We start from the raw sequence: 17,270 nt of genomic DNA on the forward strand, positions 1-17,270 counted from the left end.
GAGCCCTCCTTTCTCTTTCCCAGTAACTTTATATGACAAATGCCTGCCAGAAAGTTTTTTTTTTTTGTATACAGGCAGTTTCTAACTTCACAGGCAGTTAACACAGTTTCTAACTCCAGTAGTATGTAGCCGCTTACTTACCTCCCCTCGCTCCTCCACTGCAGCTCTTCTTCAGTTGTAGGATTCTTCGGATGCTGATGACCCACACACATGGCCTAAAACTGCCTATGGCCAAGAAGATTATGTTTTGTGAAGTACCGTCAGCTGTCCGGGCCCACAGCTCCAGGGGGCCCCGTATATAGTGTCTGGCAGCGGCAGCCCTGGGTCCAGCAGCTGTCCTCAGCAGCTGATCAAGCCGCACGGTGGGTGGCAGTATGAAATTAACATTTCATATTGCATCCCGGGCAGCCCACGGACTGGCAATCTGGGCATCCCAGTGGGCATTTGCATGGTCCGCCAGATTTTTAGTCTATGCCTGGTAGTAAGCTTCCCCCATGTAGACACTGTGCCCTGGTAGTAAGCTGCCCCCCCCAATATAAACACTGTCCCCTGAGGAAGCTTTGCTCCTCCTCTCCCATGTAGGCATTGTCCCTGGTAGTAAGCCCCTCTGGTCTCAATCCCCCTCCCCCATGTAGTCATGGGGAACAAAAATCAAAACTCACCTGCCTGCAGCTGAGCTCTGCTGTTCTCTGGTGTCTCCTCACTGCTCTGAGTGCACAAGTGACGTCACTCTTGTCGGGAGCTGGGGAAGGAAGCGACTTCTTGGGCCATATGCAGAATGATGCCTGCAGCCACAAGACTATTGGCGGAGCGGGAAGCCAATGGCCCCTTCTCTATAGTGTACTGTACATTGTGAGCTGAATTTAACTGTGAGAGCTCACCAGGAGCGCTCACATTCAAAGCGTAACTGTCAGCACCTAGCAGGGGCAACACCCAGTGCTGACTTTGGCAATGAGGAGTGGGACACATGGGGGCCGTCCTAGGACAGCAGGACATAACCCCAAAATCAGGAAAGTTTCAATGGATCTGGGATGTTTAGGTGCTACAATATGTGTACATAGAGAGGTAATTTCAGCCCCTACAGAAGTCATACCATCCGTGGTCATATCAGCCCCTACAGAGGCCATATGTACATACAGATATGAGAAGCATATATGACCTATGGAAGGCTTAATCGGACCTCAGTAGAGACTATGAACTCAGTTGGGGCTTGACAGGAATTGCAGACACCATTACTAGCAATGCAATTCCAAAGGGGTCAATTACAGTATTGTGTTAGTTTAGGGATAGGTAATATGTTCTGTATATTAGTTAGGAGATCAGGTCCATGGTGTATATTAGTTAGTGCCCCCCCCCCCCATTAACAATTAGTAGTTAAGAAATCTATGTAGCCAACTGCATTAACAGATATATACATATATAGATATATACTAGCAGCAATATACAGCACATATATACCAACAGTGGTCTCCAGTATATTACACACCCCAGTTTCAGGTCCCCAGTATATTACACACCCCACTCAGAGCAGGCTAAGACTCAGAGATAGAATTCTACTGACTGACTGTACCTACTGGTAGTTTGTACCAATATGATGCAGATGCACCCCATATCATACTACTTCCCCCTTTCATTCTACTTTTTCTCCATCATCATACTACTACCTCCTTCATCCTCCTGCCCTTCCATCATCATAGTACTACCCCTATAATCCTCTTTTCCCCTCCATCATCCTACTACAACCCCCTTCATCCTCCATCATCATATTACTACCCCTGCATCATCCTCCTGCCCCTCCATCCTCCTGCACTTCCATCACCATAGTACTACCCCTCTCATCCTCCTGCCCCTCCATCATCGTACTACTTCCCCCTTCATCCTCCTCCTGTCCCTTTACAGGGCTCCAGATGGCGACCAAAATGGTCGCCAATGCGACTGACATTTTGCAAATGGCGCCCAGATTTATTAATCTGGGCGCCATTTGCGACTGGCCCCGGCGGCGGCGCGCTGTCTCTTTAAGTCCGGGCCCCCAGCTGATGCGCGGCTGCCGGGGGTGTCCCATCCTATCCCCGGCAGCGCGGCGCATCAGTGAGCTGCCTGGGGCCCTGACTTCCGGCACAGGAAGCGCACGTCAGAGACGCTTCCTGTGTCAGAAGTCACAGCCCCGGCGTACAGGGAGCTCACTGACGCGCCGCGCTGCCGGGGATAGGACGGGACACCCCCGGCAGCCGCGCATCAGCCAGGGACAGCGCCGGGGGAGCGGGTTGTCAGGGAGAAGAAGAGGATCGCCGGGGGAGCGGGTTGTCAGGTGAGTTTGTGTGTTTGTTTTTTTTAAATACTGCTTAGCATAGAGGAAAGGGGGGGCATCTATAATGGGGGGGGGAAGAGAAGGGGGGGCATCTATAATGGGGGGAGAAGAGGGGCCATCTTCAAGGGGGGGAGAGGGGGCCATCTATAAGGGGAGGGGGTATCTATAAGGGGGGAGAAGAGGGGGCATCTATAATGGGGGGGGAGAGGGGGCATCTATAAGGGGAGGGGGTATCTATAAGGGGGGGAGAAGAGGGGGCATCTATAATGGGGGGGGAGAGGGGGCATCTATAATGGGGGGGAGGAGGGGGCATCTATAATGGGGGGGAGGAGGGGGCATCTATAATGGGGGTAGAGGGGTTCATCTATAAGGGGAGGGGGCCATCTATAAGTGTAGGGCAAACTGGCTGCAGACACTGGGAGATAGATATATGCACAATTATTATCAGGGCCCCTCAGGTGTCTGTATTGTAGGGGGTCACTTGCATTAGTCACTAGGTGAGAGATATATCTATTTATATACACCTTGTGGGGGGTCACTATGGCTGCAGTCATAAGTCTAGCTCAGTATGTATAGACTGTTGCAAGCTTTTAAAGGGAACCTGTCACCCCCGGTGACGGGGTGACAGGCTCCCAACCCCCCGTTAGAACCTATACTCACCTCATCGCGCTGGGTCCCGCTTCTGAAGATGGTCGGGTCACGGAGATCTCAGCCGCTGCAGCCCGACGCGCACACTGAGAGATGAGCCCAACGCTCATAGAGAATGACGGAGCGCTGGACTCTCCCGTCATTCTCTATGAGCGTTGGACTCATCTCTCAGTGTGCACGCCGGGCTGCAGCGGCTGAGATCTCCGTGACCCGACCATCTTCAGAAGCGGGACCCAGCGCGATGAGGTGAGTATAGGGGGGTTGGGAGCCTGTCATCCCGGCACGGGGGTTCAAGTTCAAGTTCAGAAGAGTAAGCCTCATTAAAAGGCTAGCCAAGTGAAGCTGAAGTACTGAGTCAGACTGTATATGGTTGTCAAGTTGCAAGTTTCCATGTTGAACGTTTTCAAACTAAGAAAAGAAAGAATCTAAAGGAGGAGGATGCTGCCGTGGCCTCTGCACACAGTAAGTCCCATTTAACATAACATTAATTTTACATGGTTTAAAATGTTGGCGACCAAATATTCTATTTGGCGCCTAAATTTTTCAGGTTAGGAGCCAATGGCTCCCAGGTAAATTTTTTAGTCTGGAGCCCTGCTTTATCATCATACCAGTACCCCCTTCAGCATCCTCTTGTCCCTTCATCTGTATTTAAAACAAGAAAAAAAATCTATACTTATCTCACCAGTATGGTTCCTCTGGTCCCCCAGGGACTCCTCTCTCTGCTCTGCATGAGTGCATCACTCACGCTGGGGCGGGACTTCCCACAGCATGGGGGCGGAGCTTCTGGGACATACCCGGGACATGGTTTTGCTGGGGCTTTGTCCTCAGAATTGGGACAGTCCCGGCAAAACCGTGACTGTTGGCAACTATGACGCACACACACACACACACATACATGCTAACCTCCTGTGTCTGTCTCCTCTCTAGTAGATGTCACATCCCAGGCACAGTGGAGGGGTCAGGAGATAAGGCTGTATGGGAGGGGACAGGGCACACACAGCTTCCAGTAATTCCTGCTGTGTCTTGGCTCTGCTGTGGTGCTGGGCCTCCCTCCCCTTCCTCTCTGCGCCGACACAGCCAGACAGCAGCTAGTCGACTAATTCTTCCTTTTCTATCCTGTCAGGCCAGACCTCTGCCACCATACTGTCCCTGCAGCTAGAGGCCACACAGGGACAGGGCTGTCAGTCAAGTGATGCAAGTGGTAAGATAACAGGACATCTTGCCACTTGCAGACCCCCCCCCCCCCCCCCCCCCCCCCCCCCCCCCCCCCCCCCCCGATCAGTCTACAGAGACACAGTGACTGATTGTCACTCACTGTTTCTCTATCAGAACTTTATGCAACCTGCAGGTGAGAGTGTGTGTGTGAGAGAGGGGTTGTGCTCTGGGCTCCTTGTATACGCAGGGCTTCCTGGACCTGTAAGGGCTAAAAGGCAGATGGTGTTATTTTAGCTAAGTCAGCCTTAGCTAAAATTACAGTAAGTGATTGTGCCGCTCTTAACTCTTTGTTGTCCGGTGTTGGTGCCTTATCTCCCTCACCCCCTCCCCTCTCAATAAGAGAACCATGAAGATGGGGGGGGGGGCTTCAAACTGCTTTTTCATGATAAAAATGCATTTTTCGGCTAATAAACCCAGTTACAAAGTTTCTTAAAATTGCTCGTACTATTGATTTCTGCAAAAAAAATTTAAACGACAGTGACACTTTAAGTCTCTGTAGAGTGATGTTCCTCCGTGTTTTCCTCCTGAAAATTGAGGTCCTGCCCTACATGAAGGTTTTTGTGATGCAATAATTGATGTTAACTATTGAGCTACAGCTGCAGTACAGTGAAATACGTTGAGTGGTATACAATCTTGTAGACTGCAATCGTAACTGTGGTCTGCTGTGATATTGATGTATACAGTACCAGCAGAAAGCTTAGTTGAAAAATCCATTGAAAGAAATGGCAATCACAGCTGTATACATCTTGATAAGATGCTGACAGTTGCCTGTAACAGACAGCATAAACACAATGTGAGCCTAGTTGAAGTCTCTGTTTGGCCCAGATATAACTGACAATTGGGTGTTAACCTTCCCCTTGTCTATGTTCTAAATTCTGTCACCAATAGCTGGATGCTGTCAGACTTCATAGGATGACATCCCTTTGACACAAAGAATAAATTTCCCAGAGGAATTACACTATTTCATGGGCAATACACTAAATACCAGGTTAGGAGAAATGACAGATCCTCTGTAATTGTTGTGTATTCTGCCTGTAATGGCATCTGAATACTGCTATGTTATCTGACATAGTCTGCAGTGCAGAGTCTGTACAGACTTGGTATCTGACCACTGTTTGGAGATATTATTAGAAGCAACTTTGCAGAAATCAATAGTACAAGTAATTTTAAGATTTAATTTTTAATAGGTTACAGAAGCAGTTTTGCTGTTTCCATTATTGTCTATAGAGGGTTTGAGGGGGGTGAGTGGTCAAGGAGATGAAGGAAACAGCCTGTGTATAGGAGCCAGCACAGCACAACATCCTTTAATCTTACCTCATCAAGTCCCCAGACCAGCACTGAGCAGTCTGACATGTGAATCCAGTGTTTTCTGTGGCCAGACAGCCTCCAAACTGCAGCAGCTGCTTGTCTCCTCTTCCTGCTCACTTGTCCCCCTCTGCCCCTCACCCCTTCACAGGTTATAATGGGCACAGCAAGCCTTTCTTTACTTTGCTCCTCTGTAATGTAGGCCACTTTGCCTTGATAATGAACAGATATAAAGTGAGGGACGGAGGCTGGAAAACAGCTTTTTGAGTACAGAATGAAACTCTTTTGCTTATATAAAAAAAAAAATAGAAACATTCCTACCTAACTCCAAAACGGCAATCAGAATAAATCCCTTGCCAAATCCCTTGAACAAATCCTTGCCAATCTAGTCATTCAGTCATTCCAGTCATTTTCGCTCTTGTGGCAGAGACGCAAATGGCAACACCAGTGGCTAGGATGAAGCCATAGGAGATGTATAGATATTGACTGAAACCAGACCTAGTTCTTTGGGGGGTGGGTCTGAAAGCCCCACTGTCACATAAAAGAAGTCATCAGTGTTATATATGACACATGGTAAATAAGAGATCCTGCTGCAGAATTTGTGCTGGGGACCTGGAGCTTTTTGTTACTCTTCTGCCATGAGAAATTCATATATTCTCAATTAGGACATCAATTCTTTAATGCATCAGAACTGTCAGCAATGCTGCCATTTTCCCTAACAGGTTTGGCATTCCCAGACTGGGCATACAAGGCAGAGTCCAGCCCTGGCTCTCGACAGATCCAGCTATGGCACTTCATCTTGGAGCTGCTTCAAAAAGAGGAGTTCCGTCACGTAATTGCCTGGCAGCAGGGAGAATACGGAGAGTTTGTTATCAAGGATCCAGATGAAGTGGCCAGGCTGTGGGGCCACAGGAAATGTAAACCCCAGATGAACTACGACAAACTGAGCCGGGCTTTGAGGTAGGTGAATTTTATTTGTTTGGTGAAGCCGTTACATCATCCATCCTTTTCTTTAGAGCAGCAATGGGGAACCTTCTGCCCTCCAGCTGTTTCAAAACTACAATTTCCAATTACAATTGTAGTTTTACAACAGCTGGAGGGCCAAAGATTCCCCATCGCTGCTCTACAGATAAGTAGGGGTGTACCCAGAAATCTGATAATTTCAGAGAACTGTTAGGGCTTAAACCCCTTTTAAGGTTCTTCTAAATATACTACAATGTTATTAAAGTAAATCCCTCCTACTCTTGCTTTGTGGTACTAAATTATGAGTCCTTTATTTTTATAATACTGTATATCCATTTAGAGCTCTCATTTTCTGACTGATAAATTGTATAACATGGGCAGCATAGAGCCACCAGTAAAGGGAGGAAACTATACGTGGACTAATATTACAGTTGCCATGAAACTCCATGAGAACCTATATAAGCCTGCATGCTTAGTGGTGGCAGCAAATAATGTAACAGAATGCGGCTGAAGCAATTTAGTGTTGGGCCTATTCCCACCACAGGCCTATGGAACAATGTCCACAGTACACAATAGGGGAATGCCTATATGTGTGTGAGGGCTAACTACTGGTGGGACTAGCTAACTAACAGGGGGGTGCCTACTGCATGGGTGTACTACATACTTGAGGTGGCTAATTGGGGGTACAATCATACATACTCGGGGGGGGTGCTGATTACCTAGGGGATGCCTACTGGAGATGGTTAATACTACACACTAGGGGGATAGCTACATTTAGAACTACCTACTGGGAGGCTGCCTGCACAGAGAGGCCTAAATACTATATAGATGCACATACAGTATAGAGACTCTTATAATATATGGAGGCATAGATGGACCGAAATACCAGAACAGAGAGGCCTAACTACTATATGGGGTGCTCCTTAGAACAACACCAACTGGCTTGGTCTACTCTCTCTTCCTCTTAGATGCAGGCCATGTCTGAATATATAAAGGTGAATCTGGAGAGAGGGTTCTTTCAAAAATCCTTGTCACCAGCCGGAACAGGGTTTTTCTTAGTTAAGAAGGACCGGTCACTGCGCCCCTGTATTAATTATCGGGGGATGAGTATAATCACGGTCAAGAACAAGTACCCACTGCCATTAATCCCTGAACCTTTTTTGACCTGTTTATGGGGTGCGAACATTTTTTACCAAGTTGGACCTATGTGGGGCCTGCAACTTGATCCGGATTCGGCAGGGGGATGAATGGAAGAAGGCATTTAACACCCAAGATGGCCATTGCGAGTACCTGGTAATGCCTTTTGGCCTCTGCAATGGGCCAGCCATTTTTCAGGAGTTCATTAATGACATCTTCCAAGACCTGCTTTTTACCTGTGTAGTAGTCTTCTTGGGTGACAACTTGGTCTTCTCCCCAGATATCTGCACCAACTGCAGACAGGTTCACAAGATCCTGCAGTGCCTACAACAGAACTGCCTATACTCCAAATTAAAGAAGTGTGTTTTTTAGAAGATGTCTCTGCCACTCGTGGGATTCATCATATCTTACAAGCTATTAAAGATGGATCCTGAGAAGTTGTCTGCAGTCTTGAATTGACCCTGCCCACAGGGGCTCTGGGCTATTCAGAGATTTCTAGGGTTAACCAATTTCTATAGGTAGTTCATCCCCAATTTCTATAACCCGGTCTCCCATCTCTGTCTTGACCCAGAAGGGAGTGAATGCCAGGAATCGGACGTCTCAGGTTGAGTCAGCCTTTTCACATCTGAAAGAGGCCTTCACTGCCGCCCGGAAAGTTCTCAACAGTTCGCGGTGGAAGCTGACACCTCATCTATAGGGGCTAAAGCGGTCTTTAGACAAAACAGGGCAAGATATTCACTTGTGGTTGTTTTCCAAATTATTCTCCCCCGCTGAAAGAAAACTCCCCCATCGGAGACCAGGAGTTGTTAGATATCAAATTGGAATAACAAAAAATAACAATCTAAGGTGCAGTTCACCTACTGTATACCTGGGTTAACTGAAGTACACCATCCACCATGCAACATTTTATAAACTTAAATCTAAAATCAAATTTAAAAGTCATAAACCAACTAAGTCACACAAAAAAACCATGAAAAACCATAGGGCCCATATGGTAATAGACAGATAAAATAAATGTACATTAAAATTGCTGGTCAGTTTCAGCATAGAGAGAGCAATAAGTTCCAATAGAATTAACACTAGAGGATTGTGTTGAACATAAAGTATACTTTCAGTGCTAACCGAGTTACTCAACTGTATCTTGAGAGTTGATCTTATATCTATGCATATGAAGGTGTAACAGGGTCAATGCAAGTACTCATACTGTATGTTCAGGGGGAGTTAGACACATGCAGATATGGTGCCACAGGGTGTCTAAACAATTACATGAGGTACTTGTAGGCGGGGATTTCAACACAACCAACCACCCTGAGATTAATAGGTGTCTGGCTCTTCCATGCAAGCTGCAGCAGTCATACAGGACCTTAATGTCAAGGCTTTCCTGGAGTGACCCCTTGCGTCACCAGTACCCCACTGTCCATGATTATACACACGACTTGCATGCTGAAACTACGCACTCATGGATTGCTTAATTTTTGATCACCCTTTTTTAAAAGATACAGCAATTTTACCTACATCTGACCATGCCCCTATAGCCATCACCATATCACTCGGGGATGTCCAACCTAAATCCTAAAATTGGAGATTTCCCTCTTATCTAGCTAGCTCTGATGACTTTTGTCAATTCCTACTTACACTGATGACAACATATCCCACATAGACAACTATGCCCTATTTTGGGCCACCTCAAAGGCAAGCATGAGGGGCCATATTACCTCCTACCCTATTCACAGACACAAGGGGGGAGATTTATCTAAGGATGTAAAATATATACTGGTGTAAACTGCTCACAGCAACCAATTACAGCTCCTCTTTCATTTTAACAGAGCTGAAAGCTGGGCTGTGATTGGTCATTACATTATGGGCAGTTTACACCACTGTATATTTTACACCCTTTGATAAATCTACCCCAAGGAGTTTAGAAAATTGTTTACTACCCTCAACTCTGACTCAACTCTGAAGACTATACCTACAACATAAGTCTGATGATACCAGGGCAGCATATCTAAATGCAAAATCTCTACTAGACACGTACTACAGGGGCAGGCCCAGGAGAATGTTGACACAATCAGAAACAAATACTTCCATTGGGGCAACAGAATTTGCCACAATTTATAAACACAGCCACACATTTTACGATATCCCCCAAATTAAACACCCATACAGTCAGCCTTTTGGTCTCCTACGATGTCCAATTAATGGCCCTATTCCACGGGCCATCTAGAGGAGCAAACGAGCGCTGTCAGCGCTCGTTTGCTCCTCGTTCCACGCTCGCTGCCGTCGCTATTCAACGCGGCTGCAGCGAGCGGATGAGTGCAGGAGGGGCGGCTGGGAGCTGCGGGGGGGGGGGGGCGGGGCTGCCCGGGTGATCGCTGATCGTCCGGGTAGCCCATAGGATACAGCAGCGTCTGCTGCCGATGCTCCTATTATCAGTCGCTTGTTTTTCAACATGTTGAAAAACAAGCGACTGCAACGATCAGCCGACATGAACGATGTCAGCTGATCATGCACTATATTCCACAGGACGATTATCGTCCGTAGCGGCCGATATTGGCCGAATACTGACAATATTTGTTCCGTGGAATAGGGCCTTAAGCCTTTACCGCCTACTTTTCTGATTTCTATAAATCCAATTCGTATGATTCTTCAGCCACATGGTCGTTCCTTTCCAACCTTACTCTCCCTAAATTATCATCTGCTAATAGAGAGCTTCTTGACAAGACGATCTCTCAACTTGTCACTGAAACAATAAAACTATTGACTAATAATAAAACCCCTGGCCCTGAGGGCCTATCAAGAGAATACTATAAAATGTTAGGTTGCAAAATTATTCCTTCACTTACCAGGCTCCTCAAAAACATCTACCAGGGATGCCCCCACCCGTCAGCCTTTTTTTTTTTTATTCCAGAACATATTAATCCCCACACCCAATAAAGACTCCATGCACATAACTTCCTATCACCCAATCTCCCTCCTCAACCAAGATTATAAAATTTTAACCAAAATCTTAGCGGTTAGATTGCAACTTCTCCTGGGACCCCTACTACTTCCCTCACAATTGAGGTTTCTAAGCAAAGTAAAACAAAGTTAAACAAATTCCTAATGTACACTAATTATGGAAAATGCACATTTGGTGCTATTTCCCTCAATTTAATAGATTAGGCAGGCTTAAAAAAAAAAAAAAAAGTGAAGTCACGACCTGCATCTGCATACCTGAAGGGTCCAGCAGGGGCCGCAGTATATGTAGAAGTATAGAGGTAGAAGTCTATACAGAAGCCCCCTCCCATGCAGCGGGTGAACTCTTTCCCATCTGCCTCCCTCCTAATGCTGCCCACTCATGTGCCAACCTCCCTCCCTGTGCTGACCAGTGTTTGCTCATGTGCCAGCCTCCCTCTCTCCTCGTGCTGCCCACTCATGTGCCAGCCTCCCTCCCCGTGCTGCCCGGTGCCCGCTCATGTGCCTCCCTCCCTCCCGCCCTGTGCTGCCTGGTGCTGTGTAGTTGGGTGAGCACTCCGTACCTGCCTTCCTCTATCGGTTCCTGCTACCTGTCTCCCACTGATCAATTACTGCAGTGGGAGAGAGGTGGCAGGGACCGATAGAGTAAGGCAGGTAACGAGCACTCACCCAGCTGCACAGCACTAGACAGCACGGGGCGGGAAGGAGGCATGTATGCGGGCACCGGGCAGCACAGGGAGGAAGGCACATGAGCGGGCATCGGGCAGCACGGGGAGGGAGGCTGGCACATGAGCGGGCATCAGGGAGGAAGGTTTGCACATGAGTGGGGAGGGAGGCAGATGGGAACGGGATAGATGGTAACTAAAGAGTTCACCTGCTGCATAGGAGGGGACTGGGGACGATTGCACTACATATACTTCTGCAAAGACTTCTACTTCTTTACTTCTACATATAATAAATAGATTTTTCCCGGAGTTCTCCTTTAAACACAGACCGAGAGTGCACCGAGAGTGGTCGCTACAGTTCAAGACCAATTCTCTCATTCTTCCCCCATGATGTTATTAGGCCTAAATGCTGACAAGGCCTTTGATTCGGTTTTATGGCCCCTCCTGTCTACTGTGTTGAGAGATTGAGGATTCTAAAACAAATTCCTCTTGTTCCTGGCCCTTTTTCAACAACAATCCCATTCTGTCTTCTCTCTATAGCCTGGCAACACAGCTACAGGTGGTGGGTGACTGAATAACTTGCTTTTGAGTATATAGATACAACCCTTGAGCAACAGTTTACACCAAATTTAACCCTGGTTCACCTTTTACATCTCCCCCACTCTGAACTACCCCTGGAGGTCAGGAGTAATCCTATCTTACACACCATCTAGAAAGCATGGACTAACAGTAGATGCTTACTTTCCCTAAACCCTCAATACTCTTAATTATTGATACTCACTCATAGCTTCCAAAATGGCAGCTTCCTGTCTATATTTCATAGATGGCATGCAAACGAGATATCTTATGTGGAACATTTGGTAGACAAAGACCAGAAGCGACCATTATCCTTCTATGAGCTTCGCCTATGCAACAAGATTGCTGACAAACAATTGTTATATTACGTTTCTGCTGCAGCAAGGAATTCTCCATTGCTTGATAAAACCCTCTCCACTAACAAGACAGCTTCTACTCGAGAAACTAGTTCATCTCTTTCGTATGGACTGGATAGAGGCTTCTCTGCTCGAAAAACAGGTCCAACGTTTCTACCTCACACAAGGTCTAAATTCCTCCCTCTCATCCCACCACATGTGAAAGACAGACTAAACAATGCTTCTGCAATACAACGTCGTATTTAGAACAGAACTTTAGTTGTAGGGACTAGGGATGGTCCGTACTCTCCGAGGTTCGGGTTCGTATGAACCCGAACGCTCGGCATCAGATTCCCGCTGTGTGCCCGTTCTGTGGAGCGGGTGGATACAGCAGGAGGACCGCCTGGAAAACTGGGATACAGCCTATGGCTATGGCTATGGCTGTATCCCAGTTTTCCTGGCGGTCCTCCCGCTGGATCCGCCCGCTGCACGGAGCGGGTAGACAGAGGGAATCATTACCGAGAGTTCGGGTTCGTACATTTCCTCTTCTTTCTGTACACCTCCCTTTTTATTGCAGTTTAAAAAGTTTTTAATAAAAGCCATGTTTAAAAAAATTATTACATTCCTGACCTCGCATGGTAAACTGCGTAAGCACAAAAAAGTGCAAAATTGCAGATTTTTGGTCAGAACAAATCTGGAAAAATGGAAATAAAAAGTAATCAAAAAGTGTGCTTGCATATATGCAAGAAAGCTACCAAAACAAAGAACAGATTATGGTGCAAAAAATGACGTGTTAAGTATTAGAACAATTTAGATAACATGTCAGTTTTACTATAGGGCGAACTGCGTAAAGCTATGTTCACACAACGTATACTTTTGTAAAACCGCGGCCGTTGTATAACGGACGTAATTTTTACTAAAATATACGTTAACTTGCTGTGTATAGGATCCCGGCCAGAGCATATACACATAGGGCCACATGTATCATCCGGCGGACGGATGATTTTTGGCGGAAAGTGCCGATTTGCGTATTATTTTATACGCAAATGGCCGATTTGCGAATAAAATAATCGCAAATCGGCACTTTCCGCCGAGTACGCCAGGGGGCGGAAAGGGGGCGGAAAGTAGGCGGGAAGTGGGCGGAACGGAGGGCGCGGACTCAGAGTCCGCGCGATTTATCATCCGTTCCGCCCAAATGTACGCCGAAAACCTACTCCAGTCCTCAGCTGGCGTAGGTTTTCGGCGGTGCGCACCGGCGCGCACAGGATTTATGTACAGGCAGTCCGCCTCTACATAAATCCCCGTACCGCCGGAGCTGCGGGGGCATTTTTAAGTCCGGCGTAAAAAACGCCGGACTTAATAAATGCCTCCCATAGTGTACACTCTGGCCAGGATCCCTAGCGGTACCGCAAACAACTGACATGTCAGTTTTCTGCGGCCGCTATTCATTGAATAGCGGCAACAGAAAACCCTGTCAGTGCAAACAGTGGAGCGGGCAGCTCCGGCCGTACGCTTCACAGTGGCCTGTGGGAAGTTCTAATGCGGGCGCGCGTGGATGTGTCCACATCAGAACCCCGCGGCCCAAAAGATCAGGATGATCTTTTCAGAGGCCGGCCGTTCCGTGATTCGACCGGGTCACGGAACGGCCGGTCTCTTACTGCATGTGAACATAGCCTAAACATAAAACACCCCCCCCAAATAAAAAAAAAGCTTTTTTTTGCTCAATTTTTCTGGGCAAAAACATTTTTTTTATCCTTTCACAGCATATTTTATGGAAAAGTTAAGTCTGTCATTGCAAAGTACAGTTGGTGTCATCTGGGGCTGTAGGTAAAAAAAAAAATCAAGTGCTATTTTCTTTTAAAGGGAATCTGTCAATAGGTTTATGTTGCCTTAAATGAGCATGGAATAAACTAGTGATATAAATGCTAAACAGATTGGTGTATTAATTACATCATTTTGTTCAGCCGTTCTCCTGATAGGCAGGAGAATAGGATTCTTGCCACACTTCCCCCCACCCTCCAGCTGCTGTTTGACAGTTAACTGCCTATACACAGCATGCATAGATAACTGCCAATCATCAGTTGGTAGGCGGAGTTTTCTGCTTCTCATGAATATCCAGGACTGCTCATGTTAATAATGGATAGGACTACCTTTTGCCCATGTTATTCACAAGGATATCGAAGAATCAGCTGCAAAGAACAATGTAAATAACACATCATTCTGTTCAGTTTCTTTGTCACTCCTTTATGTTACCCTGAGATAGAAAAGCATAAATCTACTGACTGCCTGTTTAAACACGAGGAGGAAAAAACAAAAATGTCCTTAACCCTTTAAGGACATGGCCCATTTTCGTTTTTACGTTTTCGGTTTTTCCTCCTTGTGTTTAAAAGGTCATAGCACTTGCATTTTTCCACCTAGAAACCCACATGACCCCTTATTTTTTGCGTCACTAATTGTACTTTGCAATTACAGGCTGAATTTTTGCATAAAGTACACTGCGAAACCAGAAAAAAATTCAAAGTGTGGTGAAATTGAAAAAAAAAAACGCATTTCTTTTATTTGGGGGAAATGTGTTTTTACGCCATTCGCCCTGGGGTAAAACTGACTTGTTATGCATGTTCCTCAAGTCGTTACGATTAAAACGATATATAACATGTATAACTTATATTGTATCTGATGGCCTGTAAAAAATTCAAACCGTTGTTAACCAATATACGTTCCTTAAAATCGCTCCATTCCCAGGCTTATAGCGCTTTTATCCTTTGGTCTATGGGGCTGTGCGAGGTGTCATTTTTTGCGCCATGATGTGATCTTTCTATCGGTACCTTGATTGCGCATATACGACTTTTTGATCGCTTTATATTACATTTTTTCTGGATTTGATGCGACCAAAAATGCGCAATTTTGCACTTTGGGATTTTTTTGCGCTGACGCCGTTTACCGTGCGAGATCAGGAACGAGATTAATTAATAGTTCGGGCGATTACGCACGCGGCGATAGCAAACATGTTTATTTATTTATTTGTTTACTTTTATTTAAAACCTGGGAAAACGGGGGTGATTCAGACTTTTATTAGGGGAGGGGGCTTTTTACTATTAACAACCCTTTTTTTTTTTTTTTTTACACATATGCTAGAAGCCCCCCTGGGGGACTTCTAGTATATACACTTGGATCTCTCATTGAGATCTCTGCAGCATAGATATGCTGCAGAGATCCATGAGATCGGCACTCGTTTACTTTCGGCTGCTGCAGCCGAAAACGAACGAGTGCCGAGCCGAGGACGGCGCCATCTTGGACGCGTCCCCGGCCGGCATCAGTAACGGAGATCGCTCCTCCGGGACAAGGTCCCGGAGGAGCGATCTCCCCCACTAGACCCCAGGGAAACGTTGCCTCCGGTAATCAGAGGCAGCTGTCAACTTTGACAGCTGCCTCCGATTAGCTAATTAGCGGGCACGGCGATCAGACCGTGCCCGCTAATAGCAGCGGTCCCGGGCTACTCGCGGCACCCGGGATCGCGGCACGGCCCCGCTTTGAAGTGCAAGTGAGGACATATGACGTACGCATACGTCCTATGTCCTTAAGAGGTTAAAGCGTAACTGCATGTTTTTTTTTTTTATTGCAGAAATCAGTAGTATAAGCGTTTTTAAGAAACTCTGTTATAGGTTTCATCAGCCAAAAAAGCCTCCTTCTGTACTCAAGAAGCAATCTCCCAGCCTCCCCCCCTGACTTCTTATCTGTGCATTATCGGGCAAACACGTCTTCATTACAGAGAAGCCAGTGAAGACGGGCTCTGCTCTCTCCATTGTAAGCCTATGAAGGGGGGAGGGGCTGAGCGAGATGAGGGAGCAGGAAGAGGTGACATGAAGGTCAGCTGTTTGTAGACTCTTTGGGCACCTAAAACGCTAAATTCAGGTGTCAGAAAGGTCAGTGCTTATCTATGAACTTACTGAGAGAAGATTGCAGGGTGTTGTGCTTTGCAGAAATCCTCCGTGCTCAGTCACTCCTAACAGCCCTTCCCCTCTCCATAGCCACATAGTGGAGACAGAAATCCTGCTTCATCTGATGTGAGGGGGGAGGCTGGGAGATTGCTTTTTCAGTACAGAAGGAAACTCTTTTAGTACATAAAACCTATTACAGAGTTTCTTAAAATCGCTTGTACTATTGATATTTAATGTTTTCAGAAAAATAACCCTGAAATGACAGTTACGCTTTAAGGTGTTAATCCTTGGAGTTGGGGTTGGGGGATATGGATTAACATACATTTTTGTGGCTACTTTGACTACAAAGTATGGAAAATTATATGTACATTGTATTTTCAGATATTACTACAACAAAAGAATCCTGAACAAGACAAAAGGGAAGAGATTTACCTATAAATTTAACTTCAGTAAACTAATCTTTGTTAACTACCCTATATGGGACATGAAGTATCCTCCACCCACAGTACTAGGAAGCAGCATGTGTCGTACAGCTGCGCTTCCATCTGATGTTCAGAGAGAGGTAATGCCTTTTTTTTACAGTCCATTCAATAGTATATTATGATTTATCCAGTGCTACAAAAACATGGCCACTTTCTTCCACAGACAGCACCACTCTTGTCTCCAGCTTGGGTGGGGTTTTGCTGCTCAGTTTCATTGAAGTGAATGGCGCTTAATTGTAAACCGCACCTGAACTGGAGACACGAGTCGTGTTGTCTCCAAGACGAGAAAGAAAGTGGTCATGTTTTTGTAGCACTGGATAACCCCTTTAAAGGCACAGTAATCATTATAATGATTGTTAGACTGGGGAAAGACTGTTGATGTTGGGGCTGTACTATTTTTGTAATATTTTCAGATTTTCCATTCTGTGCAGGTGTTACATAATACCATCCTTGTGCACAAGGTCTTGGCTGACCAACTTGCCTGCTGCAGGTTATTCCACAATTCAATGAACTATGACAGCAACTCAGACTGGAAGACATTGGGAATAGACAGTAAGTTTCAGGCTTGTATTTAATCTATAACATAGCAAACAGCATAGAAATATGAATGGTGTTACTTAAAGAGATGGGATTAACACAGCGCAAAAAACATGGGCCAGCACCTGAAGGCCTCCTAATTTAAGGTATGAATAATAGCCCCATGTATCAGAAAACTCTCATAGTATTGTGTTAGATACCAAAAA

General features: G+C 46.1%; 1 protein-coding gene across 1 annotated transcript in view; it reads left to right on the top strand.

Annotated features, from left to right (window-relative positions):
* The window catches only part of LOC138770545 (uncharacterized), a 65,277-nt gene that overhangs the window by 47,195 nt on the left and 812 nt on the right, over positions 1 to 17,270 (top strand). The window contains exons 5-7 of the mRNA XM_069949644.1: positions 6,199 to 6,436; positions 16,427 to 16,607; positions 16,959 to 17,079. Coding sequence (XP_069805745.1) covers positions 6,199 to 6,436; positions 16,427 to 16,607; positions 16,959 to 17,079 — 540 coding nt within the window. The remainder of the gene's footprint in view (positions 1 to 6,198; positions 6,437 to 16,426; positions 16,608 to 16,958; positions 17,080 to 17,270) is intronic.

The sequence above is a fragment of the Dendropsophus ebraccatus genome, chromosome 13 (assembly GCF_027789765.1).
Source record: "Dendropsophus ebraccatus isolate aDenEbr1 chromosome 13, aDenEbr1.pat, whole genome shotgun sequence".
NCBI classification, from domain to species: domain Eukaryota; kingdom Metazoa; phylum Chordata; class Amphibia; order Anura; family Hylidae; genus Dendropsophus; species Dendropsophus ebraccatus.